The sequence below is a fragment of the Lissotriton vulgaris genome, chromosome 8, assembly GCF_964263255.1.
Source record: "Lissotriton vulgaris chromosome 8, aLisVul1.2, whole genome shotgun sequence".
NCBI classification, from domain to species: domain Eukaryota; kingdom Metazoa; phylum Chordata; class Amphibia; order Caudata; family Salamandridae; genus Lissotriton; species Lissotriton vulgaris.
The window spans coordinates 359,258,652-359,286,250 of record NC_141696.1 but is presented as its reverse complement, the minus strand read 5'-3'; the positions used below and the strand labels follow the sequence as shown (position 1 = coordinate 359,286,250).

The following is a 27,599-nucleotide window of genomic DNA, read 5'->3' as shown; positions in this document are numbered from 1 at the left end:
GCCGTTACACCCACTCTCTGTGGGACACGGTCGCGGACCTGCTGCCTGAATGCCCCCCGGAGGTACGGGCTAAGCTCGGCAAGGCTATGATTGAAGGCCGAGACGCAGCAAGATATTCCATCAGGTGTGGTCTTGATACGACCGACTCGCTGGGCAGAGCGATGTCCACGACGGTGGCGACTCGTCGCCACGCCTGGCTGAGATCCGCCAACTTCTCGGCTGATGTCCAGAATGCATTGATGGACATGCCGTTTGATGGCAGTCGCCTGTTTGGCGACAAAGCGGACCACGCGCTGGAGCGCTTCAAGGACTCCAGGGTCACGGCCAAGTCCTTAGGTCTCTCGACCCAGCGCCAGCAAACGGGTTCGTTTCGCTCCTTTCGTGGCCAAGGAAGGGGCGGTCCCACACGTGCTGCCAGCCACGCGCCGCAACAGACTTATCAACGCGGTGGCGGCCGTGGAAACCACCGTGGTGGCGGTCGGGGACAGCGGCGAGGTCAGGCCACACCTCCCCCTGCAGCATCTGCCACTAAATCCTCCTAGTCCGAGCTTTCAGGCCCATGTGACACCGGTGGGAGGCAGGGTTCGCTATCACCTCTCCCACTGGCGCACAATAACATCGGACAGGTGGGTGCTGAAGCTCGTCCGAAGGGGCTACTCCCTCCCCTTCGAGACAACTCCTCCAGCCATGCCACAGCAGAACCACCGTGTGTCGGGGGACCACTTGGCACTTCTGAGGGAGGAAGTTACGGCCCTCTTGGCCAAGGGGGCCATCGAGCGCGTTCCTGGGCCAGAAGTAGGACGTGGTTGCTATTCCCACTACTTTCTGGTACCCAAGAAGGACAAAGGGGGCCTACGTCCTATCTTGGATCTAAGGAACGTCAACGGCTTCCTCCGGAAGGAGAAGTTCAAGATGTTGACTTTAGCTCAGGTCTTGGCTGCTCTAGACCCGCAAGACTGGATGGTAGCGTTGGACTTGTAGGATGCGTATTTTCACATCCCCGTCCTGCCGGCCCACCGGCGTTACCTGCAGTTCACGGTAGGCCTCGAGCATTTTCAGTTTATCGTGCTCCCCTTCGGCCTTACCAGCGCCCCACGGGTGTTCACCAAGGTGATGGCGGTGGTCGCAGCTCATCTGCGCAGATTGGGGGTTTCAGTCTTCCCCTATCTAGACGACTGGTTGTTGAAGGCGGGCTCGCCCCAGACAGTCGTCCACCACCTTCAGATGACGGCAGACCTCCTGCACGAGCTGGGGTTCTCCATCAATGTGCCGAAATCACACCTGTGTCCCTCTCAAAAGCTCCTTTTCAACGGAGCGGTTCTCGACTCGGCGCAGTTTCGGGTCTATCCTCCGGAACGGCGAGTCCAGGATATACAGGCTTTGATTCCCATCTTTCAGCCGTTATCCCGGGTTTCGGTCAGGTTGACGCTGCGGCTGCTGGGGCTGATGGCTTCCTGCATCCTTCTGGTGCATCACGCCCGGTGGCGGATGCGGGCTCTGCACTGGCACCTGAAGTTTCAGTGGGCCCAGCATCAGGGCAACCTGTCCGACCATGTCTTGATCTCAGAGGGCACTGCAAGACAACTGCAGTGGTGGCTTACGGACCGCGATTGGGTCAGAGGCAGATCCCTTCCCCAACCGGAGCACGTTGTTGTGACAGACGTGTCCCTCCAGGGCTGGGGAGGCCTCTTGGGAGAGGCAGAGATCAGAGGCATCTGGTCTCCGGCGGAGTCCCGGCTCCATATAAACCTGCTGGAGCTGCGGGCGATTCGTTTGGCACTGAAAGCGTTCCTCCCCTTTGTCAACGGGAGTGTAGTGCAGGTGTTCACGGACAACACCACCGCCATGTGGTACTGCAACAAACAGGGCAGGGTGGGGTCGTGGACCCTTTGCCAAGAGGCTCTGCGCCTCTGGCAATGGCTGGAACGTCAGGGCGTGACTCTGACGGTTCAACACCTGGCAGGTTCTCTGAACACCAGGGCGGACGAATTCAGCCGTCGGTGCTCGATGGATCACGAATGGCGTCTGAACTCGGACGTGGCGCAAGGTCTCTTTCGGCAATGGGGAGAGCCTTGGTTAGATCTATTCGCCACAGAAGAGAACGCTCAATGTCATCAGTACTGCTCGTTGGAGTTTCCAAGACGGCACTCGCACGGCGACGCCTTTCGGCGCGAGTGGAGTTGCGGTCTGTTATACGCCTTTCCGCCTATACCACTTCTGCCCAGAGTGTTGAAGAAGATCAGGCGCGACCGGGCCCAAGTCATCCTTGTGGCTCCGGACTGGGCTCGAAGATACTGGTATCCCTAGCTACTCAACATGTCAGTCGGTCCCCCGATCCGCCTGCCCCTTCAGGAGGACCTTCTGTCGCAGAAACAGGGGACGGTCCTCCACCCGAACCTGTCCAGCCTCCACCTCCATGCGTGGAGATTGAGCGGCGACAGTTGAGGCCATTTGACTTGCCTCCTGAAGTTTGTGATGTGATTCTGGCAGCCAGGCGTTCCTCCACGAAATCGGTATACGCCTGTCAGTGGAACAAGTTTGTGGCATGGTGCACAGCAAAGGCTGTGGATCCTCTCTCTGCCCCTCTTTCAGAGGTTCTTCTCTTCCTTCTTTCTCTTGCCCAGCAGGGCTCTGCTCTGGGCACTATCAAGGGCTACCTTTCTGCCTTTCTGAGGCTGCCTGATCAACCTTCTTTGTTCAAGTCCCCCATTGTAACGAGATTCTTGAAGGGCATCACACACATGTATCCACCTGTTCCGTTTGTGATGCCTCAGTGGGACTTGAACCTGGTTCTAACATTCTTGATGTGTGCTCCCTTTGAGCCGCTTCATTCTTGTCCTCTCCGTCTCCTGACTTTAAAGACGGCCTTCCTGGTTGCCATCACCTCTGCCAGGAGGGTGAGTGAGCTCCAGGCTCTTTCTGTCAAACCTCCTTTCATGTCCATTCATCCAGATAAGGTGGTTCTGAGAACTAGGCCTTCTTTCCTGCCCAAAGTTGTCATTGCTTTTCACATCGGGCAGTCCATCACCTTACCCTCCTTCTTCCCTCCTCCGCATCCTTCAAAGGATGAAGAGCGGCTCCATCGTCTGGACCCAAAACGTGCGCTTTCATTTTATATGGATCGCACAAGCCAGTTCCGGGTGGATGACCAACTGTTTGTTGGCTACGTGGGTGCGAAGAAGGGACGGGCGGTACATAAACGGACCCTCTCTCGGTGGGTCGTTCTGTGCATCAAAGCGTGCTACTCTTTGGCTCGGAAGGAGCCTCCTGTTGGGCTGAGGGCCCATTCCACTCGGGCCACGGCGGCTACTACTGCCCTGGGCCGGGGAGTCCCCTTGCAGGACATTTGCCAGGCGGCTACATGGGCCTCGCTGCACACCTTTGCGAGGCACTACTGCCTGGACAGTCAAGTCCGGAGGGATGGCTTCTTTGGCCGTTCTGTCCTCCAGGATTTTCTGGTGTAGGAATGTATTGGTTCGCAGACCCACCACCGGGGTTGGTATTGCTGGGGTATCTATTCTAAGGTAAGGAATCTAATATTAACGTGTTTCTTTCAGATGAACAAGTTACTTACCTTCGGTAACGATATATTTGTAAGAAACATTAGTTAGTATTAGATTCCTTACAGACTCACCCATCCTCCCCGTTCTGCGAACTGATACCTAGGGTTAAGGACATCCCTTTCAGGGCCCTAGTTCCAAATGGCACCAGTGTTGGTTCTCACATGGCTCTGCGTGTTCTGGCGCGGAAAAGCTGTGTGCAAAGAACTGACATCAGCGCACGAAGACGGCGTCTATATACTCCAGCGACGTCATCACGACGCCAACGACGGACGCAGAGCCGCAGGGGACGCCTGCAGACGACGCCTACCGGCGCGCAGGGGTACTGCTACGCAAAGGTTTCCGGATCCAGACTGACGCCTGGGGATATTCTAAGGTAAGGAATCTAATACTAACTAATGTTTCTTACAGATATATCGTTACCGAAGGTAAGTAACTTGTTCGTTTCTTCCCCTCTTTCGCCCATCTGCAGGAGGACGGCTCCCAATCCTTTCGAACTCGCATCTCAGTACTGTCTGCCTCCTGGGTATGAAGGATTTGAGTCTCTGAGCTTCTGCGAGAGCTGTTTTCGTATCTTCAAACTCTCTCTGGCACTCCTCATTACAGTCGAACTACTCTCCTTTTTTTAAGTAGGTTGCGTATAGTATAGGTTCGTCTAGCAAAGTTTTGTACAAACTTGCTATAGAACTCTATCATCCCCATGAATGATTTTACTTCATCTTTGCTCTTGGGTGGGGCGAGGTTGATGATAGTGTTTTGTAGGTCTGGCTTGGGGTGTATTCCCTCTGCCGTCACCTTGTGCCCCAGGAATTCTATTTCAGCACAGCCAATATTACACTTTTCTCTCTTCACGGTGAGTCCCTGTTCCCTGAATTTCTCTAGAACTAGTCTCAGCCTGGTTCCATGTTGCTCGCTATTTTCCACAAAAATCAGCACATCGTCCTTGTAGTACATGACCCCGGGAATGCCTCTGAGCAGGTTGCACATTATCCTTCGGAAAACTGCTGCGGCAGAGACTAACCCGAATGGCATCCGTTTGAATTTATATGTCCCCTTTGGCGTTATGAATGCTGTAAGCTCCTGCGAGTCAGGATGGAGCCTGACTTGGTAATATGCTGAAGTCAGGTCTAGAATGGTAAAGATATTGGCTCTCTCCAGCGTGCTCATCATTTGCGAGATGTTCGGGAGTGGGAATTTGTTGACGACTACTTTGTTCAATGCCCTGAGATCAATGCATAGCTGAACCGAGTCATCCGACTTTTTTGCTGCGACTATTGGTGCCAACCACTCTGTTGCCTTTATCGGTTCAATCACCCCCAATCTGCACAATTTGTCTAGCTCCTCCTTAACTGCCTCTTGTATCGCGATGGGAAAGTTCCTTGCTTTGGCCGAAACTGGCTTGGAATTCTCTTTGAGCTTTATCCTATGTGAATAATTTGAGGCACCCCAACTCTTCAGCAAATACTTCTTTGAACTACTCTTCTATGCCCCCTAAGGCTTTTCCCACCTCCTGGACTAGTATCTGGGGATTCTTATTGGGATTAAGGTATATGCCCAGTTCTTTCTGCGCTTGCCACCCTAGGATGTTGTCACCCTTTCTAGACAAACAGATTTTAGTTGCTGTCACTCTGTCTTTGTACCCCACGGTGCCCCAAAAATATCCTTTCATGCATATGGGCTGCCCACCTTAGCCTCCGGCCTTACATCCATCTTAAGTTTGAGTTTACTGTGCGACACACATACTCTTTTGCAGATATGATCGTAATTTTCGAACATGAGTCAAACATAGCTTCTACGTTTGTCCCTTCTATCGTTATTACATCCTTGGGATTGTCGCCACCCCGCCCTGCACCTGTAGCACAATTTCATCACAAACCTGGGTGGAATTGTCCCTGCCTTGTCTCTTGTAATTGTTTGACACTTCTGCAACACTGTTTGTAGTGTCCCTTCTTTCTGCACTTACTGCATGTTGACTTTAGGGCTGGGCAATCCCGGTCACTCGCCATGTGTCCTTGTTTGCCACACCGGTAACAGTTTCCTCTGAAACTCCCCCTCCCTCTTGTCTCCCTTTGTTCTTTTTTCTGTTCCTTGATTGTGAGCACATTCTCACTTTCCACAGACACCTCATTGACCTTGACTTTGTTCTCACCATCCTGCTTTATTTCGTTCACACATTGCATCATGTGTTACACTTGTTTGGCTACTATGAGGACCTCTCCCAGGGGCGGATCATCTTTCAACCATAGCTCCTCTCTTATGCGCTCTATCTTACATGTCAACACCAACTGGTCTCGGATTCTCTCTTCGCATGCCCCTCCGAACTTACATGTTGCAGCTAGTTTACTCAACTCCGAAACAAACTCTTCTATAGTTTCTCCTTCCTTCTGCCCCTTTTTCCCAAAATGGTAACGCTCCATAACGGTGCTTATCTTCGGTAAATAGTGTAAGTCTAGTTTTTTCAGGTTCAATTCATACTCATTCAGCCCTCTCGCATCATTCGTGCTCAATTCTGGAAGGTGTTCCAACACCTCCTGACCTTCCGCACCCAAGTAATGCATTAATAAAGCGACCTTCCTTTCTAGCCCCAAATCGGTCCACACACCACAGCATAGTTTTGGAACACTTTTTTCCATTTGTTCCACTTGAGCGTTGGCTCCCCAGGGTTAGGCAGAAAGAACGGGGGAGGTGTTACGTTCTGCATGGCAGTGTTAATGGTGCCAATTAATAAAACAGAAACTTGCCTTGGATGGCTAGAATACGGCAGACAGGCGCATGCACCCCTCGGGCTACTCTACACAAATTTCCAAAGACCTCTTCACCTAGATGCGATCAATTGCACCGGACTAAATAGAAGTACTACAGGGGTGGTAGAAAAGATACAAAAAGGGAACTATAGCTGTAAAGATGCTTCACACAGTCATTCACTAGACTGGTACTGTTGCACTTCACCTTGTACCAGTTCTGGAGCAAATGTTTCTCTTGCTTTGTCTGTGCCTTTTATCTTTATTGTCTTTTACATTTTTTTTTCCCCTATACAGTCAGAGGGTGTGAGCTACGTAGTGTAGGTGCGACTCGCACAGTCAGTTCCGGCCCTGCGTGGTCTCCACCATATGCCCCACAACTGGTTGCTGTCCATGAACTGCTAGCCTCACACCTGCGCTGGCACCATTTCCGTTATGTTCCTAAGCACCAACTCGCCGCTGCAGTTCCTGTATTTCAACACAGCACGTCCCTGTATCCCTGTAAGGGTCTCCGGTACCTTTGTCTTCTTGCTCCTCCACCCGTCCTCCCTGCGCCGCTGATGTTACACACCTTGCACTGCTGATACCTTTGTGCTCATCCGTGTCGCTCAGGTCTCCCTCCCCACAGCGCACAGCCAACCTTGATTGGTGCGGTCGCTGCGGTGGATGCACATGCACTCCCCTCGTGGAGGCGCCCGATCCCGCTGTATAACCGCTATCACCAGGTAAATCCCAGTGCGTTCCACTCATCCAGGTTGTTCCTAGCTTGCTCAGACACCATGAGAGGAGATACTCTTCCGACGTCGCTCTTCCCTGTCCCAGCCGCAACCACACACAGGGCGTCGCTAACCACTCGCTCTCTTCATACAGCTCCTTTCACCAGCGGCCGGCTAACTTTCACTAATTTGGCTTCGCAGGACTATGCCATTAAGAGCATGGGTGCCTGTGCTCCTTACCCGGTCCTCTGACAGTTGTCTTCATCACATTTGGTTTTCCTTCATCCCCACGCACCTCGCCACCATTCTTGAGGTTGCTTCGGTAATTACTTGCTCGAAGCCGTCCAACTCCTTTCACTCCTCAGCTTAAACCAGCGTGTTGGGGTCTCCGTAGTATTCTCCTAGGTTTCCGTATCCCATCCTCGTCGCCAGTGTAGAAAGCCGGGAGACACTCCGCAGACTCGTAATGGTTTCTGTAATAGATTTATTATGCACAGTTCATGGGAGAAAATGACCCCAGTCACAGCTGTCGTCCAGAACGCTCGCTGCTTCACACACAGGGCGCTCCGCTCAGAATGTTCACCGCTGTGGCATTCCAAGTGATGTCACAGCGGTGTCAACTATGAGTGAACATGGAGGAGGGGGGTGAGTGATGCGCAAACTGTGCCCCCTGAGTCAGAAGATACCTCAGGCCCCTTATATGAAGCAGTATTGGGGTGTGGTCCGACAGGTCTCTCAGGAAGATAGAAATTGCCTGGAGCGCTCGGCAGTCCTGAATCGGCAGGAAAGCATAGTCTAGGCATCCATGGGTGCTGTGAGAGGCAGAAGTGTGGGTGTATTGCAGTGTGGTTGGGTGCCAAGGACTCCAGGCATCTCCGATACCCAGGCTGGCCGCCTATGAGGAAAGGAGACCGGATTGGACAGTCCTGGAAGTAGAGAGAGGGGACGCAGTGTCAAGGCCAGGGTCCATAGTGGCGTTGAAGTCACCCCCCATCACGGTCAGTCCAAGGGGCGAAGCAGCGATCAGCGGGTTAAGTCCGCAGAGTGTAGGGGCCAGCAGAGCCGGAGGGGAATAGATAGATAACAGATTGAGCGGGCCATCCTCAATGGTCCCTTCTAAAAGAATAAAGCAGCCCTGAGGGTCATGTGTCACCTAACACGCCACTAGGGGAAGAGTACGACGTGCCAGAATTGCCACCCCTCTGGACCCCCTACAACACCCAGAAGGCCAGACAGTGCCATAGCGGCCAAGGAAAGGACATTGTTGGCCTAGTAGATAGGGTTCCTGAAGCAGGAGTGTGTCTACTGCCTGACGCTGGGCATATCGCAGGACGGCTGCACCCTTGATATTGTCCAGCAGGCCATTAACATTCCAGGACATTAGGCGGAACGATGACAGCACGTTGGAGTCGCCGAGCAGGAGGAGGCCATGGGGGAAGCCAGACCGCGAGGCGGCTTAGCTGGGATACTGGAGGCGTGGTAACGCCCAGAGCCCGTGAATAGGGTAGCATAGCAATGTTTGGGATGTTTTCACCCAGGTGTAATGGAACAAAGGTGGTGCAAAAAACATAACACCTAAAAAACAAAGCAAACGGGAGCAGGAGCTCCAGCCCCCCACCCCACTCTTCAGGAACCGGAAATATCTGTCACCCGAACAGTAACAGGGAACTGAAACACCAAGCTAAAAACGCTTGGAAATGGGGAAAGTCGTGGACAACCCATCCTCCTAGCAGGATTTTCTTGTCTTATAACCATCAGTGAACAGTTAGTGACCAAATGGGATACTGGTCTTAGTCTCGGTCACTGGTCTCGGACAACCTCAACCAGGAACCCAACATCATAGGAAAGGCTGACATCGATGTGATGTGCTCAGGCCGGCCCGGTGAGAAGTGTTGGCCTGCGGGAAAGATCTGTGTCCGGAAGATCTATCAAGGACGGTCGAGGCGAAACCGAACTGGGGTCGGGCGGCCTAAGGAGCCAGAGCGTCGCCTGGCCGGAGAGGTCTCGCTGGGTGGCCCAGGCATGTGGCCCTGTGAGGGGCCCTTCGGAGAGGCAGAGCGCGCATTTCGCTGGCCCCTGCGCCTCCCAGAGCGCCTGCGGCGTGGACAAAGTACCGGCATGTCCCGCCGGGCGGCGCCAGTGGCAGTATGTTGAACGTGGTCTTGGGCAGGCGTCCGCAACAGCCGTTCTTCTTTTACCCATGTCCATGCCTCCTCTGGAGTCTCAAAGAAAAAGGATTTGTCCTGAAAGAGCACACGCAGCCGTGCCGGAAAGAGGAGCCTATATTGAATGTTAAGCGAGAGCAGCTTCTGCTTGACCTCACCAAAGGAACGACATTGAGATTGGACCTCCCGGGTGTAATCAGGGATGACCATTATCGTCAGGTTTCGTGCCCGGGAAGTCGTTTCTTCCGTGATTCGGCCAGGATAGCGTCTCTGTCCCGGTAGTTGAAGATTCGCAGGATGATTGGTCGCGGAGAGGGGCACCTAGTTGTGGCTGTGGGGCAAGCGATCTGTGTGCCCTCTCAATCGTGAACCAGGGGAGAGCGCGCCCTCGGGCATCCAGGAGCGTATCCAGAGTTCCACAAAGTCCGCTGCCCGACCCTGTTCCACGCCCTCAGAAAATTCAACCAGGCGAAGGTTGTTGCAGCAGGCATGGTTTTCTGCATCTTCAGCCCGCCGGTGGAGCTCCTGTGTGTGGAACAGGAGCCGGTTCAGGGTTCACCTGGGCCTTGAGTTGCTGGACGTTGTCCTCCACTGCAGACACTCGGGACTCCGCTTCCTTAATCCGGGTGTTAGCTTTGCGACGGTTCAGTCGGATTTGCGTTATGTCCACACGGACCTCCACAATCGTGCCCTCAACCGAGGACTGCGACGCCTGGAGAATGACGGAGAGGTTGGGCGCTGCAGGGGCACCCGCACCTACAAGACCACCGGCGCCTGCAGACCAGCGGCAGCCCCAGCATCAGTGGTGGTAAACCGATCGATCTTGGTTTGGGTAGCCGGGGTCTTGGGTATCTTATCTCGGACCATGGTGACTTCCAGGTAAGACGGAGATGGGGCAACGGCTCCCTGAGGGTAATACGGCCAGCCGGGAGGCTAGGAGAGAGGATGGAAAAGAGGGGCCCATGGCGCAGCAAGACCTCACCGCCCGTGCCAATCTGATCGGACTCTGCGGCGACCTCAGTGGATCACAGAACAGTGCCAGGCTCGCCAGATCACCGATGATGGATGTGGCGTCGGCCGCCGGGCCCGCAGCGTGGAGGGCCAAGGTCAAAAACGAAGGCATGAACAGGGCGTCACGGCCGCAGATAACAGGAGCCAATGGAAGGGCCCACGACTAGGACTACACGCCGCCCGAGCCAGGATCACCGTTCCGGGCGGGTGCACCGGGCCAGGAGAGTGGTCCGGGTAGCCCGGGCCAGCACCGGGCCCTACCCAGGCGTCAGGCGTAGATTTAAAGCCAACTGTAGGGCCAGCCACAGGCCCCCGCCTGGAATCCCAAGCGCCACTGCCTGACCGAGGTGGCAGTCGAGGAACCACCGACCCTTTAGGACTCCGAGGGTGAGGAGGGCGGGCACGGATCAGGCCCAGGGTTTCGCACCCTGCCCCCCTGCCGCCCGATCGGCGTCCGATCCCCCCTCCCAGAGGGCCGCACCCCGCAGCAGCGTGAAGACCTCCTCGCCTCTCAAACTCAATCGTTGCAAGTGTGTGTGGGGGGGGGGGGGGGGAGTCAGTCGGCAGTCGGCAAACACCGGTACAGCACAGTCCAGGCCCCCAGGAGGTCCGAGCAGCGCCCCCTCCCCCCCCCCAGAACCATAGCGCGGCGCCGCAAGGCCGCCAGCGGAGTCACAGGCAGCTGCTCTCCACACACAGCCCGGCAGACAGCCAGCCAGCCCCCGGATTCTCAGCAGCCCAGGAGGGCGCCCACAGGAGCAAGGCAGGGAGGCAAGTCCACGGGCACACCGGGGGCAGCGGGACTCTGCGGGGTGACGGAGGGGTCCGGAGCACTCCTAAAGTGCGTCCGCTATCTTGACGCTCTTAGCCAATCCCCCTTAATTCCCTTCAGTAATTCTTGCTGATAGATACTTTATATAACGACAAATTCCTCACCACCCTTCTACCTGCCCGTTCTCTAGAGTTGACTCTGGTAACATCTAATAAGGTCCCTAGTTAATCCTTCCCACACTGCAACCTACAGTTATATGTTCATGCTCCATGTCTGAGAGTGCTGTGCACAGGGGTGGTGCTTATTAGGCGGCTCTTCTTCGACACTTCTGTGATTGTTTTGAGTCAGCATGAAGCTGCAAAGAGCAAATGACTGTGTGCATGACCACTGCTACAAAATTCACCAGATACAATCTAGGCTCTTGGGCGATGTTCTAAAGTAATGAATCTGTGGTTAGGTATCAACATGAAAGAGTATTACCGAAGGTATGTAACTTTTTCTTCAAACTCCCTGATAAACTACAGTAGCCGGGCCAGGAAGACATGCATGTATCAGTGTTGAACACCGTAGCTAAAAGTGTTGTTTATGTCTTGTAATCCAGCTATATTTGGAATACATTTTGAAGCCCAGGGTTTTTATCACAGATTGTGGGACCAGAAAGGAGTAGGATGATGAAAAAGTATGAACTCTGTCTTTTTGCTATTCATCATCCAGGTGCCTATGCATTTACACAAGAGCCGACAGTGAGGGATGTGGTTAACCCACTGCCCCCCTCCCATTTATAGATAATTTGTATATTTGGGATCAGCTATACATCATCTTTCTGCTTGAAATTGGTAAATCCAAGGGGTTAACCCAATCTGCCAAGTTTTCACAGGGATTAAAAAGATCTTGGGAACAGCACTTATCGTGGGGAAACCCATAGGATAAGGAGCATTTATATTTACTCACACTTATGAATCATTGTTACAGGTCTGTAACTTTATTTTACTTAAGTCTTTTCTGAACATTTACTAAATGCCTGTTAAAACGTTTTGCTGTTTTATTTTTGTAACTTTGTGGTTTGTGTTCTTTTTAGGCTTCAAAGTTCATCCCTGACATCTGTGTTATAAAAGCCATACAGAAAATAATTTGGGTGTCAGGCTGTGGTTCTATTCCATTGGTTTTCAGCTCCAATGATGAAATTAGTAAAATCTATGAAAAGGTATGTTTTTTGCAAAGCTGTTTTAAGTTGTGGCCTTCCTCTTTGTCCTTCATTCACTAAGTGTATTAATGAGTTATCTAACAGAAGCAACACACCATGGAACATTAAGTCAAATTGTGGCTGTTAACCATCCTTGTTGTTGACACTGGACCATGGCAGCTGTGCCAAAAGTGTTCACTATGGATATTTATTTTTCTACAACATACTTTTATTTGCTGTACATTTGAGATACGCTTCAGCGTAAAAATCAGAAGTTAATTTACCCCAATTGTCTCACTTTTGGTTTCCTGAAGCATCTACACTACTTTATACACCGAAGAGGAGTGAGAAGTATTTGGTAAGGGTATACCCTTAGCTTCCCTATTATACTATGCAGTAAACACAGGCGAGGGGAGACTCAGTTATTTGTGACAGTGTCTCTCTTGCCTGTATCTGAGACGTGTGCATCATGCATCCAGGTAAATCGGTGATTGCTTCACACTTTATCAGACAGTACATTTTCTCTGAGATGGTGTGAAAAATGGACACACACACACACACACACACATATATGTATATATATATATATATGTATGTTTATTCCTCACCCACATTGAGTCTACTGTGCCCACTTCTAGGACCCCCACAACAGGACCAGTCTAACTGAAGGCCAGGGTACCCCTTCCTTCAGGGTCCATAGCAAGTCAGCATTATACTGGCCCTGAGAGCGAGTCAGATTTTTAATGGTAACCTGGAGACAGTTCACAAAATCCAGTGTACAAGATATAAGTCTTAAGGTTACTGGTAGGAGCTTGTCAGAGGCCTGCATGGAACAGGGTAGGCCTGACCTACCGTTTAACTGCTGAGCCTCAGCAGGGACTTGAAAATGAAGGTGAAACTTTCCTGTAGTTGGCGGGCCTCCACCCATTCGAATGGTCACTCCTTGAAGTCACTATCACGAAGCAGCCAACTGCATTCTGCATGCCCATGCTGCTTTCTGAGAATGTTGGAAATGACACATCTGAACGAGACACGTCAGTGATAGATTCCTTACTTTAGACTATCCCTAGGCTTCAGACTGGATCCTGAAGGTTTTTTGTCAGCAGTACCTCTGCGTGTGGGTAGGTGGCGTCCTGCGGCTCAGCGTCCGTCGCTGGCATCGTAAGCGCTGAGATAACGTCACGGAGAGTACTTAGGCGCCACCCATGCGCTCTGACGTCAGTTCTTTCTTTTTCCACACCAGCAAACGCAGATCCTGTTGGAGCACGTACCCTAGTCACTTTTTGAGACTTTTGTCTCTACTTCTTTTGAGTCTTTGACTCCTGGTGCCACGTAGGGATCCCTTGGTTTAAATCCTGCGGTGCCTGTTGCCGAACGATGTCTGTGGGCGACCACTACGGCGTCTGTGTCTACTGTCTGGAGCGAGACCATGACTCCCGGTCATGTTCCGACTGTCTGGCCATGGCTCCGAAGGCTTTGCGGGAGCGGTCTCGAAAGCTGCTGGAGGCCAGGCAGTCGTCTCCGCGCCGTTCCAGGTCCAGGGGTCGCTTGAGGGACCGACCGCGGAGCCATCATCATCTCTCCTCGGGGTCAAATTCTTCACCCTCTGAATTGGGTAAGAGAGGTCACAAGAAAAAGTTGAAGAAGCTTGTTCGCTCTCCGACATCCCCCCGTCGTTCTCCGGACGAGGGGGCCAGGGGTCCTTCCTCTGTGGCTCTGTTGGAGCCTGGGTGCCTTGTGGCCTACCCACCCTATCCGGGTCCGTCCCGACTCCGGCCCAGGTGCAAAAATTTCTTGCCGCCATGGACGGCCCATTCAGGTCTAGGGCTCCCGCCAACCAGCGCCGTTCCCAACGCCGTTGGAGCATTTGTTTTCCCCTGTTCGTCCCCCACTCCTGCTGCCTATGCCTCGGGCCGTAGAGGAGGGGGATGACTGGGAGGGGTCAGATGACCCTCTTGCACGGCAGTGCGAGTCCGACCATGAGTGGGCGGAGGACTCTGAGGATGCATGTGGCCTTGACCTCTCCTCTGAGCCTGGGTTTGTGTCTCCTCCCGGTGTAATGGAGAAAGGCTCCACACTACACTGTGGTGCTCTGTAGAACAGGTGATGCTCTTGACCTTGATCTGCCTACTGTTACCCTCAAAACAAACCTCCTTACTGAAGTGCTTCAGCCGGCGGCAAGTTCTATGGAACCTCTGCTTCAGTTCAATGAGGCCTTGATGGATGTTTTGATGGGCACCTGGTCTACACCAGGCACAGGGGTTCCAGTGGATAAAAAGGTGGCCAGGTGTCATCGCCAGGCACCGCGTGACCCTGCCTTTTTAACAAATCATCCGACCCCGGAGAGCCTGGTCACTCAAGCCTCCACTTCCCAAAGCGAATTCCCTCCTGCTCCGGCGGATAAGGAATCGAAGAAACTGGAGCAGTTTGATGTGCCTATTGATGCCCCAGGCTGGCAAGAAGTTGTTTTCCTCTGCCAGCCTGGGGCTGCAGACAGTCAACCCTGCATACCTCTTGAGACGCTACTCTCATGCTGTCTGGGACACGGTGGTGCAAGCTCTTCCCCAGTGCCCTGAGGAGGTTCGGGCTGTACTTTTCCAAGCTGTTGCAGAGGGGAAGGATGCCATTCGGTGTGGGCTGGACACCCTAGACTCTTTGGGGAGAGCCATCTCCACTACGGTGGCCTTGCGTTGCCATGCCTGGCTGCAGTCCACAGGGTTTTCAGGTGATGTCCAGAGTTCCCTCATGGACATGCCTTTTGATGGTACTCTCCTGTTTGGCGATAAGTCAGACAGTGACTCTCGGGCTTCGGCCAAGTCCTTAGGTCTCTCCACCACACACCCGGCCACGGAAGGGGCACTCCTACACATACATTCAGCCAGAAGCCTGCGTAGAACCAACCTCAGCGTGGGCGTGGTGGCCGCCGTGGTGGCACAGGGGGTCAGCTTGGGGCTTAGTCCACCTCCGCTCCCGCAGCATTCATCTTAAAGCCTTTCCAGTCCAAGCTTTGGGGTGCACCCCACGCTTGCCGGCGGCAGGACTCAACATCCACTGGCGCTCTGTCACTTCGACAGGTGGGTGCTGCAAATCGTTCGAAGGGGCTACTCCCTCCCCTTCGAGTCTACCCCCCTAACCATGCCACCTCAGTACCACCGGATGTCGGGGGATCACTTTGCGCTTCTCCAACTGGAAGTCACGGTCCTCTTGGCCAAGGGGGCCATCAAGCGCGTTCCTGGGCCAGAAGTAGGACGTGGTTGTTATTCCCACTACGTTCTGGTCCCCAAAAAGGAGAAAGGGGGCCTGCGCTCCATCTTGGACCTCCGGAACGTCAATCGCTTCCTCTGGAAGGAGAAGTTCAAGATTTTGACTCTGGCTCAGGTCTTGGCTGCCCTAGGCCCTGGAGACTTGATGGTAGCATTGGACTTGCAGGACGCATATTTTCACATCCCTTTTCGCCGGCCCACCGGCGTTACCTTCGGGTCACGGTAGGCCAGGAGCATTTTCAATTTGCTGTGCTCCCCTTTGGCCTTACCAGCGCCCCTTGGGTGTTCACTAAAGTGATGGCGGTGGTCGCAGCTCATCTACGCAGGTCAGGGGTGTCAGTCTTCCCCTACATCAAAGACTGGATGTTGAAGGCGGGCTCGCCACAGGCAGTCGTTGTAGGAGAGTAGGGTCTGCAATCCTATGATTGCGATGATTTTTGCTTCACTGGTTTACGACTTTCCCTGGCTGTGAGCCTGCTAATCAGACCCACAGCCTAGCTGTTCTCTCTCTAAATTGACACACATGTACCTTAGGTGCATTTACCAATTGGTACTGGGCCACCTTATCAATCACTGTACAGTATACCTTGGGTATCCAGGGCATAGGTGTACCCAGGGCCTACCAGGGGCTGCAGCATGTATTATGCCACCCCTGGCTGGCCATCCAAATCTGACACAACTGGCTGCACGACAGCTGGGGCAAGGTGGTGTAATCACCCTTTGCTTTAGATATAGTATTCCTATATCTAACCCTAAAATGGACACATGTATTCCTATCAGTTACTCCTATGGCAGGCCTTATCAACCCTGAAGGCAGAGTGCGGGGAATTATGTGAGATGGTGCTCTGGCATGAGCTGAGCCCGTTTGCAGCTTGCGGAACCAAGTCCTAATAGCTGTTACATGATAACGCGTACCATATACTCTTAAGTGCCTTATAATCCTCGCGGTTATTTGCCAACTTTGGTATCGCTTTATCAAAACATGTCGAGTAAGGTGTCATACGAATTGGAATACTAACCCCTCGCCAATTCTGGCGACGGCGTTAGCATTCCACCCTTCTAGAGGGACACGACATGTATGTAACTGTGAACCCCGGTTAAAGCTTAACACAGCCTCAGCTCCACAAAATGGATGCTGCCACCACAAACACAAGTCTGACCTCCTGCTGCTGGGAGTCCTTCCAGCGAGGAGAGCTTGGACAAAGGGTTTCCTGTCAGGGGCGGTGCTAGCACCATCCCAGACAGGGTTTTGTGTATCCCAGGTAGGCAGGGCTGAGAGGAAGGTGACTGCAAGTGGCACCCCGGTGCTCACTGTGCATATGCCGGCTTAAACCAGTTCCAGGGGCACACCAGCCCCTGAGCTGGGGAAAGTCCGGACAAGGGAGAAGGGTGTAACCACCCCCCTCCTGGTCCCACCCATGGGCAGGACCTAGTCGCGTGCCAGCCCCTTTTTTTTTTTAAATAAAGGTAGGAGCGGGCCCCCTTCCCAAATTAGATAATTCTGAATCTTGACTTCTTTCCACGAAAGGACTCTTGACTTTTTCTGAAGACTCTCCCTTGTGGCTAAGGAGTAGCCACCCTGCACCAGCGGGCACCATCTAAGCGCTTGCGGTTTGCTGCACATCCATCCTCCGGATCAAGACTGACCAGTTCGACGAGACCAGGATTCCCTGGCATCTCTGACCTCTACCTGCATCATCAGCCCAGCTGAGATTCGTGGGTGTGACGAGACCTGAGGGACCGGCTATCTTCAAAACCTGCACAACGCTTATCCAGCACGACCGCCGAGGGATCCTCGAGTGAGTGCTTTGGGGTTTGAGAAGCCCTAACCCTGAGCAGCTCCAGCACTGAAGTCCAGCCCCCCAGCATCCACGAGATCTGCGTGGGGCCCTTCTGCTCTTTGCTGCTCACCGCGTTGTCCGGTCACTTGCCTGCTGGCTAGTGGCCCTCCTGACGACGAACCACGACGATTACTCCGCTGGTCTGGTTGCTCCAGACTGGCCCTTGCTCCCTTCCAAAAGAGGAGCACCCCGGACCCTCCTGGTCCACTCCAGACGCCATCTTGACTCCACTGCGTGGGCTTGACTTTGCCAAGGTTTGTTGCCCCAATCCTGGGTCCAGCATCGCTGACAGCAGACACCTTCGTGGGACAGCTCCCACCTCCATCCTGGTCGCCGACAACGCCTCCTGGTCCGAGGGACAGCCGAGTCCAGCGTCGCCCACTCACCTGGTCGAGGTGACTTCATCCGGTGCCATCCTGGTGCCCACCTAATCACTGCTTAGTGATTAAGAACTGAGTCCCCTCTGCTTTCAGGTCGTCTCCATCATCGATCCAGGCTTGGATCCCTCCAAATATCTTCACTGGTCGCCTGCCAGCAACTTCTTCTTTCAGGCTCCATAGACTTCAACGAGGATTCCCGACGTCTTTTGAACCCTATGCAGCCGCAGCCCCTGGGCTAGGTAACCTGAGCATTTCGGTGCTCCAACGTAGGTTCACTATCCAAGTGTCCAGATCCTTTGTCGTTTTCAGTCTATCTAGTCGGATTCGTCCGATAACAGTAACTTTACAAATACTAGCCTCCATAGACTTTGCCCCGCATCCCGCGTGAGAGTGCACACTCTGCACCCGATCTCCCTAGGCCTCCTGCTCCTAACCTTAGGGTTCTGTAGTGTAGTCCTAGCGATCCTGAAGCCTCTGGATCTTGTTACTTACCTGCTAGTATTTCGCATTCCACTTTTAGTGTATATGGTTTTTCGTGCCCCTCGGGCATTTGTGTAAATTGTGCAACTTAAAGTATTTTCTTAAGAGTTTTGTATTGTGCTTAGCTCCCTGACTCATAAAGAGTTCAGGGTAGACTTGTTATAAATAAATATCCTTTTATTTTCATAACAACTTGTGTGGTGTCCTTTCACTTGGTGTTCAAGGGGTATATGTGATGGTATAACAGCTGGCTTAACACGCCCTCTAGAGTTTAGCCTAAAGACTGCTCTTGTCCATGCTACTAGGATAGCTGGTCTATAAGGTTGACTTACAACCAATCATCAATAAGGGTCGTTTGGAATGATACACAGTGATCACTAGAATAGTGAGCACTATATATCAGGCCAACTTCTCACATTGGTGAGCAGCGGTTGGGATTTGAGCTTGCTGTTGTTTTACCACACGTATCCTAAGAATATCATTTGAAAGATCACATAAGTACCAAGGTACATATAACTTAGCTTAGAATACTCTGAGTTCTACTGAACCAGCTGTTGTAGTGTAACAGGGCTTAGCACACCCGGACTACAACTCTTAGCAAGGGATCAGTAGGCAAACAAATAGTGTAGTTAAGTGCACCACTTACACCTCACTAGAAAAGCATGTCTGACAAAGGAGAGAACTCAGACGCTCCCCTTGAGTCAGTTGACCCTCCACAGGTCATATCAAGATATGCAGCTCTTAGCTTCCAGGAGATGAGACAAGTGTGTACCTCCAGGTAGGGTTCTAACCCTACCATCCCATTTCTGATAGGTCTCTTAGAGACTTATGATGCCAGGAGAGCTTCTAACACAGGCCCTTCTAATCCAGATGGGAACATGCCACCCTTGGAGGGAACCCTTGGAGACCCTGACCTCAACCTCAATGGAACAGGAAGTGAAGGAGAGGAAGAGGATCGGGAGTTGTCAGGGGATGAGGCAGACAAAGGTCAGGTAGTAGTCAGAAGGCTCACCAGGACCAACTTAAGCATGCATGAGAATGGAAATGGGGGACCCCCAGGCCCACTCTCAGGTAGGCTTAACATTGGGAGTGGACGAGTTAGGTCTCTATCCAGAGGCTCTAACAGATCCATTCGTACCAATGGCTCTCAGACCTCTTCTCACAGAGGGATGACATCCCCTCAGAGAAGAGAGCATAAAGCTAAGATGAGGGAAGTCAATCTGAGGATTGAGAGGGAAGAACTTGCCCTTGCCAAGGAAAGACTTGCCTTTGCTAGAGAGCAGAAATTGAGTGGGGCAGACCCCACTGGTGGCAGCATTATCCCTAGAGATAAAGAAAGGAGTTTAGACACCAGACACCTGAATAAGATAGTGCCCCCCTTTAAACAAGGGGATGACATCCACAAATGGATGACTGCTTTGGAGAGGGCCTGCACTGTCCAGTGCGTCCCCCAGAGTCAGTGGGCAGCTATCTTGTGGCTCTCCTTTGAAGGCAAAGGTAGAGATAAGCTCCTCACTTCTAGAGCTGAGGATGCTAACAATTACCAAGTCCTGAAGAATACACTGATTGGGTTTGGCTTAACAACTGAGCAGTACAGGTTGCTGTTCAGAGACACCCAGAAAATTCAGTCTCAGGATTGGGCTGACTTTGTTGATTGTGCCACTAAGGCTTTGGAAGGCTGGTTGCTGGGTAGCAAAGTTACTGATTACACAGGGTTGTACAATCTGATCATGAGAGAACAGATTTTAAATAACTGTCAGAACCAGTTGTTGCATCAGCACCTTGTTGACTCAGATCTGACCTCTCCCCAAGAATTGGGAAAGAAGGCAGACGGATGGGTCAGAAGAAGGGTCAAGCAGAACCAGACTCAGAACCAGGGTGGTCAGAAGAAGGCAGACCAAAAGGGTAGTAACAAGAGTGAACAACATGACCAGAAGTCTTCGACAGGTCCCCAACAAACCAAAGAGAGTGGGGGTCAGGCTTCACAGCAGAAAAAGAAGACTCAAGAAGGCCAGTCAAAAAGGTGGTGCCAATACTGTAAAAGTAAAACTCACTGGTTTAGTGAGTGCACCAAGAAAGGAGGGCAAACTCCTACCACTACAGCCCCTAAGGCACCTGCACCCCCTAGTACAGTCAGTAGTGGTAGTGCACCTCCCAAGGGATTAGTTGGGTTAACCTTGGGATCTGAGGGGTATGACAACCTAGTTGGCACACTCACTCAGGCTGTCCTTGTCTGTACAGGAGATGTGGATATATCCCCTGATGCCAGTCCCAATACTTTAAGCAAATACAGGCAGACACCTTTTATTAATGGAAAAATGGTTCAGGCCTACAGGGACACTTGTGCCAGTGTCACAATTGTGACACCCAACTTTGTGGGCCCTGGACAGATCATGCTAGGTACAGACTACCTAGTGACCAATGCCAGCAATGGCACTACCCACCATAGTATGGCAATTGTTGATTTCTCCTGGGGAGGGGTAAGTGGCCAAAAGAAAGTTGTGGTTAGTTCAGACCTCCCAGTTGAATGTTTGTTGGGCAATGATTTGGAAACATCACTATGGTCAGAAGTGGAGCAGAGGACTTGCATGGAAATGTTAGGCTTGCCAGCACATGTCCTTGCTGTGACGAGGTCACAGGCCAAAAGATGCCCCACTGAACAGGTGCTGGATCCTGGAACAATGGACCAGACACCTTCCATGAGAAGGAGCAGTAGGGTTAAGGCATTGCCTTCCCCCTTGCCCCAGGTTGTGGATCAAGTCTCAGAGGAGGCTGACCTTAAAGAACTGAGGGAAACTGAGCCTAAAGAGCTTGAACCTGATCAGGTTGAGTTTCTGGGCTCTGGGGGACCCTCCAGGGAAGACCTGGGGAAGGCACAGTTAGCCTGCCCTTCACTTGAACCCCTCAGACAGCAGGCTGCTGCTGAGGCTGCAGGGAACGCCACAGGTGCCCACAGGGTATACTGGGATGATGGACTCCTGTACTCTGAATCAAGAGACCCCAAGCCTGGTGCAACCAGGAGGCTGGTCATCCCCTTGTCTCAGAGAGGTTTCCTTCTTACCTTGGCCCATGAGATTCCCCTTGCAGGACACTTAGGCCAGACAAAGACTTGGGACAGACTTGTCTCACACTTTCACTGGCCTCACATGAATGAAGATACCAAGGAGTTTTGTCGCTCCTGTGTCACTTGCCAAGCTAGTGGTAAGTCAGGTGGCACAACAAAGGCCCCCCTCATACCACTACCTGTGGTGGGGGTACCCTTTGAAAGAGTGGGGATTGACATTGTTGGTCCAATGGAACCCCAGACAGCATCAGGGCACACGTTTATACTGGTGGTGGTGGACCATGCCACCAGGTATCCTGAAGCTATTCCCCTTAGGACCACTACAGCACCTGTTGGGGCAAGAGCCCTAGTTGGAGTGTTCTCCAGAGCGGGCTTCCCTAGGGAGGTTGTCTCTGACCGAGGTACAAACTTCATGTCAGGATATCTGACTGCAATGTGGAAGGAATGTGGTGTCAACTACAAGTTCACCACACCTTATCACCCACAGTGCAATGGGCTTGTTGAGTGATTCAACAGGACCCTCAAAGGGATGATTCATGGACTACCTGAAAAGCTCAGGCGTAGATGGGATGTCCTGATACCCTGCCTCTTGTTTGCTTACAGAGAGGTCCCACAGAAGGGGGTTGGCTACAGCCCTTTTGAACTTCTGTATGGGCATCCTGTAAGAGGACCCCTTTGTTTGGTGAAGGAAGGATGGGAGAGACCTCTCAAAAAGCCTGCAACCAACATTGTGGACTATGTACTTGGTCTCCGCTCCAGGATGGCTGAGTACATGGAAAAGGCATCTAAAAACCTTGAGGCAAGCCAAGAACTCCAAAAAGCTTGGCATGACCAAAAGGCTGTCCTGACTGTGTACAAGCCTGGACAGAAGGTGTGGGTGCTGGAGCCAGTGGCCCCAGCAGCACTCAAAGACAAATAGTCTGGGCCCCACACAATCGTTGAGCAAAAGGGAGAGGTCACCTACCTGGTGGATCTTGGAACTCCCGGGAGCCCCCCCCCCCCAGGGTGCTCCAAGTAAACAGGCTCAAAGCATATGTCGACAGGAAGGACATGAGCTTGCTCATGGCCACAGATGAGGGACAGGAGGAGGAGAGTGACCCTCTCCCAGACCTGCTCACTCAGAACCCTGATGATGGGTCAGTAGATGGTGTTGTCTTTTGTGGCAGCCTCTCTGAACATCCGCAAAAGGATTGCAAACAAGTTCTTCAATCCTTTAGACATATGTTCTCTCTGACACCCAGTCAAACCAATTGGTGTACCCATGAGGTTGACACTGGAGACAGTCTGCCAGTCAAGAGTAAAATCTACAGACAGCCTGATCATGTCAGAGACTGCATCAAGACAGAAGTGCAGAAGGTGTTGGAGCTGGGAGTCATTGAGCCCTCAGATAGCCCTTGGGCTAGTCCAGTAGTTCTAGTGCCAAAGCCTCACACCCAGGGTGGTAAGAAAGAGATGAGGTTTTGCGTAGACTACAGAGGCCTCAATGCAGTCACTAAGACTGATGCCCACCCAATACCAAGAGCAGATGAACTTATAGACAGATTGGCTTCTGCCAACTACTTAAGTACATTTGACCTGACAGCTGGGTATTGGCAAATCAGGTTAGCTGAGGAGGCCAAGCCCAAAACAGCATTTTCTACCCCTGGTGGGCATTATCAATTTGTGGTAATGCCCTTTGGTTTGAAAATTGCACCTGCCACCTTCCAAAGGCTGGTGAATCAAGTTCTCACTGGGTTGGATGACTTCTGTGCAGCATATCTTGATGATATAGCTGTCTTAAGCTCCACCTGGGAGGATCACCTGGTCCACCTGAGGAAAGTGTTAGAGGCTCTGCAAAAGGCAGGTCTCACTATCAAGCCCACAAAGTACCAGATAGGGCAGACACAGGTTGTATACCTGGGCCACCTTGTAGGTGGAGGCCAGGTTCAGCAATTGGAGAGCAAGATACAGGCCATCAAGGACTGGGCTCCTCCAACCACCCAGACTCGGGTTCGAGCTTTCTTGGGCCTGATTGGATATTACAGGAAATTTGTCAGAAATTATGGATCTATTGTGACTCCACTTAATGACCTGACAAGTAAAAAGATGCCAAAGAAAGTTCAGTGGACAGCAAGCTGTCAAAAAGCATTCGATGACCTAAAGCAGGCCATGTGCACAGCACCTATCCTAAAGAGTCCAGACTATTCCAAAACATTCATTGTCCAAACAGATGCTTCTGAGTTGGGTGTGGGAGCTGTTCTATCTCAGCTGAATTTTGATGGTCATGACCAGCCCATTGCTTTTATTAGCAGAAGGCTGACCCCCAGAGAGAAGAATTGGTCAGCTATTGAGAGGGAGGCCTTTGCTGTGGTTTGGGCCCTGAAGAAATTGAGGCCATACTTGTTTGGCACTCATTTCAAGATTCTCTTGTGGCTAAATCAGATGAAGGGTGAAAATTCCAAACTACTTAGGTGGTCCATTTCCCTACAGGGGATGGATTTTACAGTGGAGCATAGACCTGGCACTGATCATGGCAATGCAGATGGGCTCTCCAGGTATTTCCACTTAGAGCACTCACCTGGTCAAGGTTAGCTTATTGTCCCAAAGTTTGGGGGAGGGGGGGCATTTAGGAGAGTAGGCTCTGCAATCCTATGATCACCCCAGATTTTTGCTTTTTGCTTCACTGGTTCACGACTTTCCCTGGCTGTGGGCCTGCTAATCAGACCCACAGCCTAGCTGTTCTCTCTCTAAATTGACACACATGTACCTTAGGTGCATTTACCAATTGGTACTGGGCCACCTTATCAGTCCCTGTACAGTATACCTTAGGCATCCAGGGCATAGGTGTACCCAGGGCCTACCTGGGGCTGCAGCATGTATTATGCCACCCCTGGCTGGCCATCCAAATCTGACACAACTGGCTGCACGACAGCTGGGGCAAGGTGGTGTAATCACCCTTTGCTTTAGATATAGTATTCCTATATCTAACCCTAAAATGGACACATGTATTCCTATCAGTCACTCCTATGGCAGGCCTTATCAACCCTGAAGGCAGAGTGCGGGGAATTATGTGAGATGGTGCTCTGGCATGAGCTGAGCCCGTTTGCAGCTTGCGGAACTAAGTCCTAATAGCTGTTCCATGATAACGCGTACCATATACTCTTAAGTGCCTTATAATCCTCGCGGTTATTTGCCAACTTTGGTATCGCTTTATCAAAACATGTCGAGTAAGGTGTCATACGAATTGGAATACTAACCCCTCGCCAATTCTGGCGACGGGGTTAGCATTCCACCCTTCTAGAGGGACACGACATGTATGTAACTGTGAACCCCGGTTAAAGCTTAACACAGCCTCAGCTCCACAAAATGGATGCTGCCACCACAGACACAAGTCTGACCTCCTGCTGCTGGGAGTCCTTCCAGCGAGGAGAGCTTGGACAAAGGGTTTCCTGTCAGGGGCGGTGCTAGCACCATCCCAGACAGGGTTTTGTGTATCCCAGGTAGGCAGGGCTGAGAGGAAGGTGACTGCAAGTGGCACCCCGGTGCTCACTGTGCATATGCCGGCTTAAACCAGTTCCAGGGGCACACCAGCCCCTGAGCTGGGGAAAGTCCGGACAAGGGAGAGGGGTGTAACCACCCCCCTCCTGGTCCCACCCATGGGCAGGACCTAGTCGCATGCCAGCCCCTTTTTTTAGAATAAAGGTAGGAGCGGGCCCCCTTCCCAAATTAGATAATTTTGAATCTTGACTACTTTCTACGAAAGGACTCTTGACTTTTTCTGAAGACTCTCCCTTGTGGCTAAGGAGTAGCCACCCTGCACCAGCGGGCGCCATCTAAGCACTTGCGGTTTGCTGCACGTCCATCCTCCGGATCTAGACTGACCAGCTTGACGAGACCCGGATTCCCTGGCATCTCTGACCTCTATTTGCATCATCAGCCCAGCCGAGATTCGTGGGTGTGACGAGACCTGAGGGACCGGCCATCTTCAACAAGGATTCCCAACGTCTTTTGAACCCTATGCAGCCGCAGCCCCTGGGCTAGGTAACCTGAACATTTCGGTGCTCCAACGTAGGTTCACTATCCAAGTGTCCAGATCCTTTGTCGTTTTCAGTCTATCTAGTCAGATTTGTCCGATAACAGTAACTTTACAAATACTAGCCTCCATAGACTTTGTCCCGCATCCCGCGTGAGAGTGCACACTCTGCACCCGATCTCCCTAGGCCTCCTGCTCCTAACCTTAGGGTTCTGTAGTGTAGTCCTAGCGATCCTGAAGCCTCTGGATCTTGTTACTTACCTGCTAGTATTTCGCATTCCACTTCTAGTGTATATGGTTTTTCGTGCCCCTCGGGCATTTGTGTAATTTGTGCAACTTGCAGTATTTTTGTAAGAGTTTTGTATTGTGCTTAGCTCCCTGACTCATAAAGAGTTCAGGGTAGACTTGTTATAAATAAATATCCTTTTATTTTCATAACAACTTGTGTGGTGTCCTTTCACTTGGTGTTCATGGGGTATATGTGATGGTTTAACAGCTGGCTTAACACGCCCTCTAGAGTTTAGCCTAAAGACTGCTCTTGTCCATGCTACTAGGATAGCTGGTCTATAAGGTTGACATACAACCAATCATCAATAAGGGTAGTTTGGAATGATACACAGTGATCACTAGAATAGTGAGCACTATATATCAGGCCAACTTCTCATAGTCATCACCCACTTTCAGACTATGGCCGACCTCCTGTATTTGCTGGGGTTCTCCATCAACGTCCCGAAGTCGCACTGGAATCCCTCTCAGAAGCTCCCCTTCATCGGAGTGGTTCTGGATTCGACGCCGTTTCGGGTTTATCCTCCTGAGCAGGGAGTCCAGGATATTCAGGCTATGATTCTAATCTTTCAGCATCTATCCCGGGTTTCAGTCTCTATCCCTGGTTCCAGTCAGGATGACCCTACGGCTCCTGGGCCTGATGGCCTACTGCTGGTACAACATGCCAGATGGCATATGCGGGCTCTGCAGTGGGACCTGAAGTTCCAGTTGGCACAGCGTCGGGGCAACCTGTCAAATCCTGTCCAGATCTCGGAGGGCACTGCACGACAATTGCAGTGGTGGTTTACTAATCGCGATTGAGTCAATGGTAGATCCCTCTCCCTTCCCCTACTGGAGCACACAGTGGTGACGGATGCATCCCTCCTAGGATGGGGTGGCCTCTTGGGAAAGGCGGAGATCGGAGGCCTCTGGTCTCCGGCAGAGTCCCGGCTCCATATCAACCCTTTGGAGCTTCTGGCGATACGTCTGGCACTGAAGGCATTCCTTCCTTCTTTCCGGGGAAGTGTAGTGCAGGTGTTCACGGACAACACCACCGCCATGTGGTATTGCAATAAACAGGGCGGGTGGTGTTGTGGACCCTATGTCAGGAGGCTCTGCGCCTCTGGACGTAGCTGGAACATCAAGGTATTACCTTGGTGGTTCAACACCAGGCAGGTTCTCTGAACGCCAGGGCAAACAAACTCAGCCGCTGGTGCTTGATGGATCACGAATGGCATCTGAACTCGGACGTGATGCATGGTCTCTTTCTACAGTCGGGAGAGCCTTGGTTAGATCTATTTGCCACAGAAGAGAACGCGCACGGTCATCAGTTCTGAGCGTTGGAATTTCCAAGGTGACACTTGCTCTGCGACGCTTTTCGTCACGAGTGGAGTTGCGGTTTGTTGTACGCCTTTCCACCTATACCACTTCTGCTCAGAGTGCTGAAGAAGATTCGGCGCGACCGGGCCCAAGTCGCAGCAGCAGGAGATGGTCCTCCGCCCAAACCTGTCCAGCCTCCACCTCCATGTGTGGAGATTGAGCGGCGACAGTTGACAGCTTTCAATCTTCCTCCCAAAGTCTGTGATGTCATTCTGGCAGCCAACGTCCCTCCACTTAGACAGTATACGCTTGCAGGTGAAACACATTTGTGGCATGGTGCACAGCAAAGGCTGTGGATCCCCTTTCTGCTCCTCTTTCTGAGGTCCTTCTGTTCCTACTATCCTTGGCCCATCAGGGCTCTGCTCTGGGCACTATCAAAGGTTATCTTTCGGCCATCTCTGCCTTTCTAAGGCTTCCAGATCAGCCTTCGCTCTTTAAGACCCCGGTTGTTAACCGTTTCCTGAAAGGCATTACACATACTTTTCCTCCGGTGCCTTTCATAATGCCTCAATGGGACTTAAACCTGGTCTTGACATACCTAATGTGCGCTCCCTTTGACTTTGGCATAGCATTATCAAAACATGTCGAGTAAGGTGTCCTACAAATTGGAATATTACCCCCTCGCCAATTCTAGCGACGGGGGTAGCATTCCACCCTTTTAGAGGGACGCGACATGTATGTAACTGTGAGCCCCGGTTAAAGTTAACTCGAGCCTCAGCATCACAAAATGGATGCTGCCACCACAGACACAAGTCTGACCTCCTGCT

At 52.0% G+C, this 27,599-nt stretch overlaps 1 protein-coding gene across 4 annotated transcripts in view; it reads left to right on the top strand.

Moving 5' to 3' along the window:
- Window positions 1-27,599, top strand: part of USP9X (ubiquitin specific peptidase 9 X-linked) — a 1,749,911-nt gene that overhangs the window by 1,052,190 nt on the left and 670,122 nt on the right. For all 4 annotated transcript variants that reach the window (XM_086934127.1, XM_086934125.1, XM_086934124.1 and 1 more), the window contains one exon: window positions 12,044-12,169. In XM_086934127.1, coding sequence (XP_086790253.1) covers window positions 12,044-12,169 — 126 coding nt within the window. The remainder of the gene's footprint in view (window positions 1-12,043; window positions 12,170-27,599) is intronic.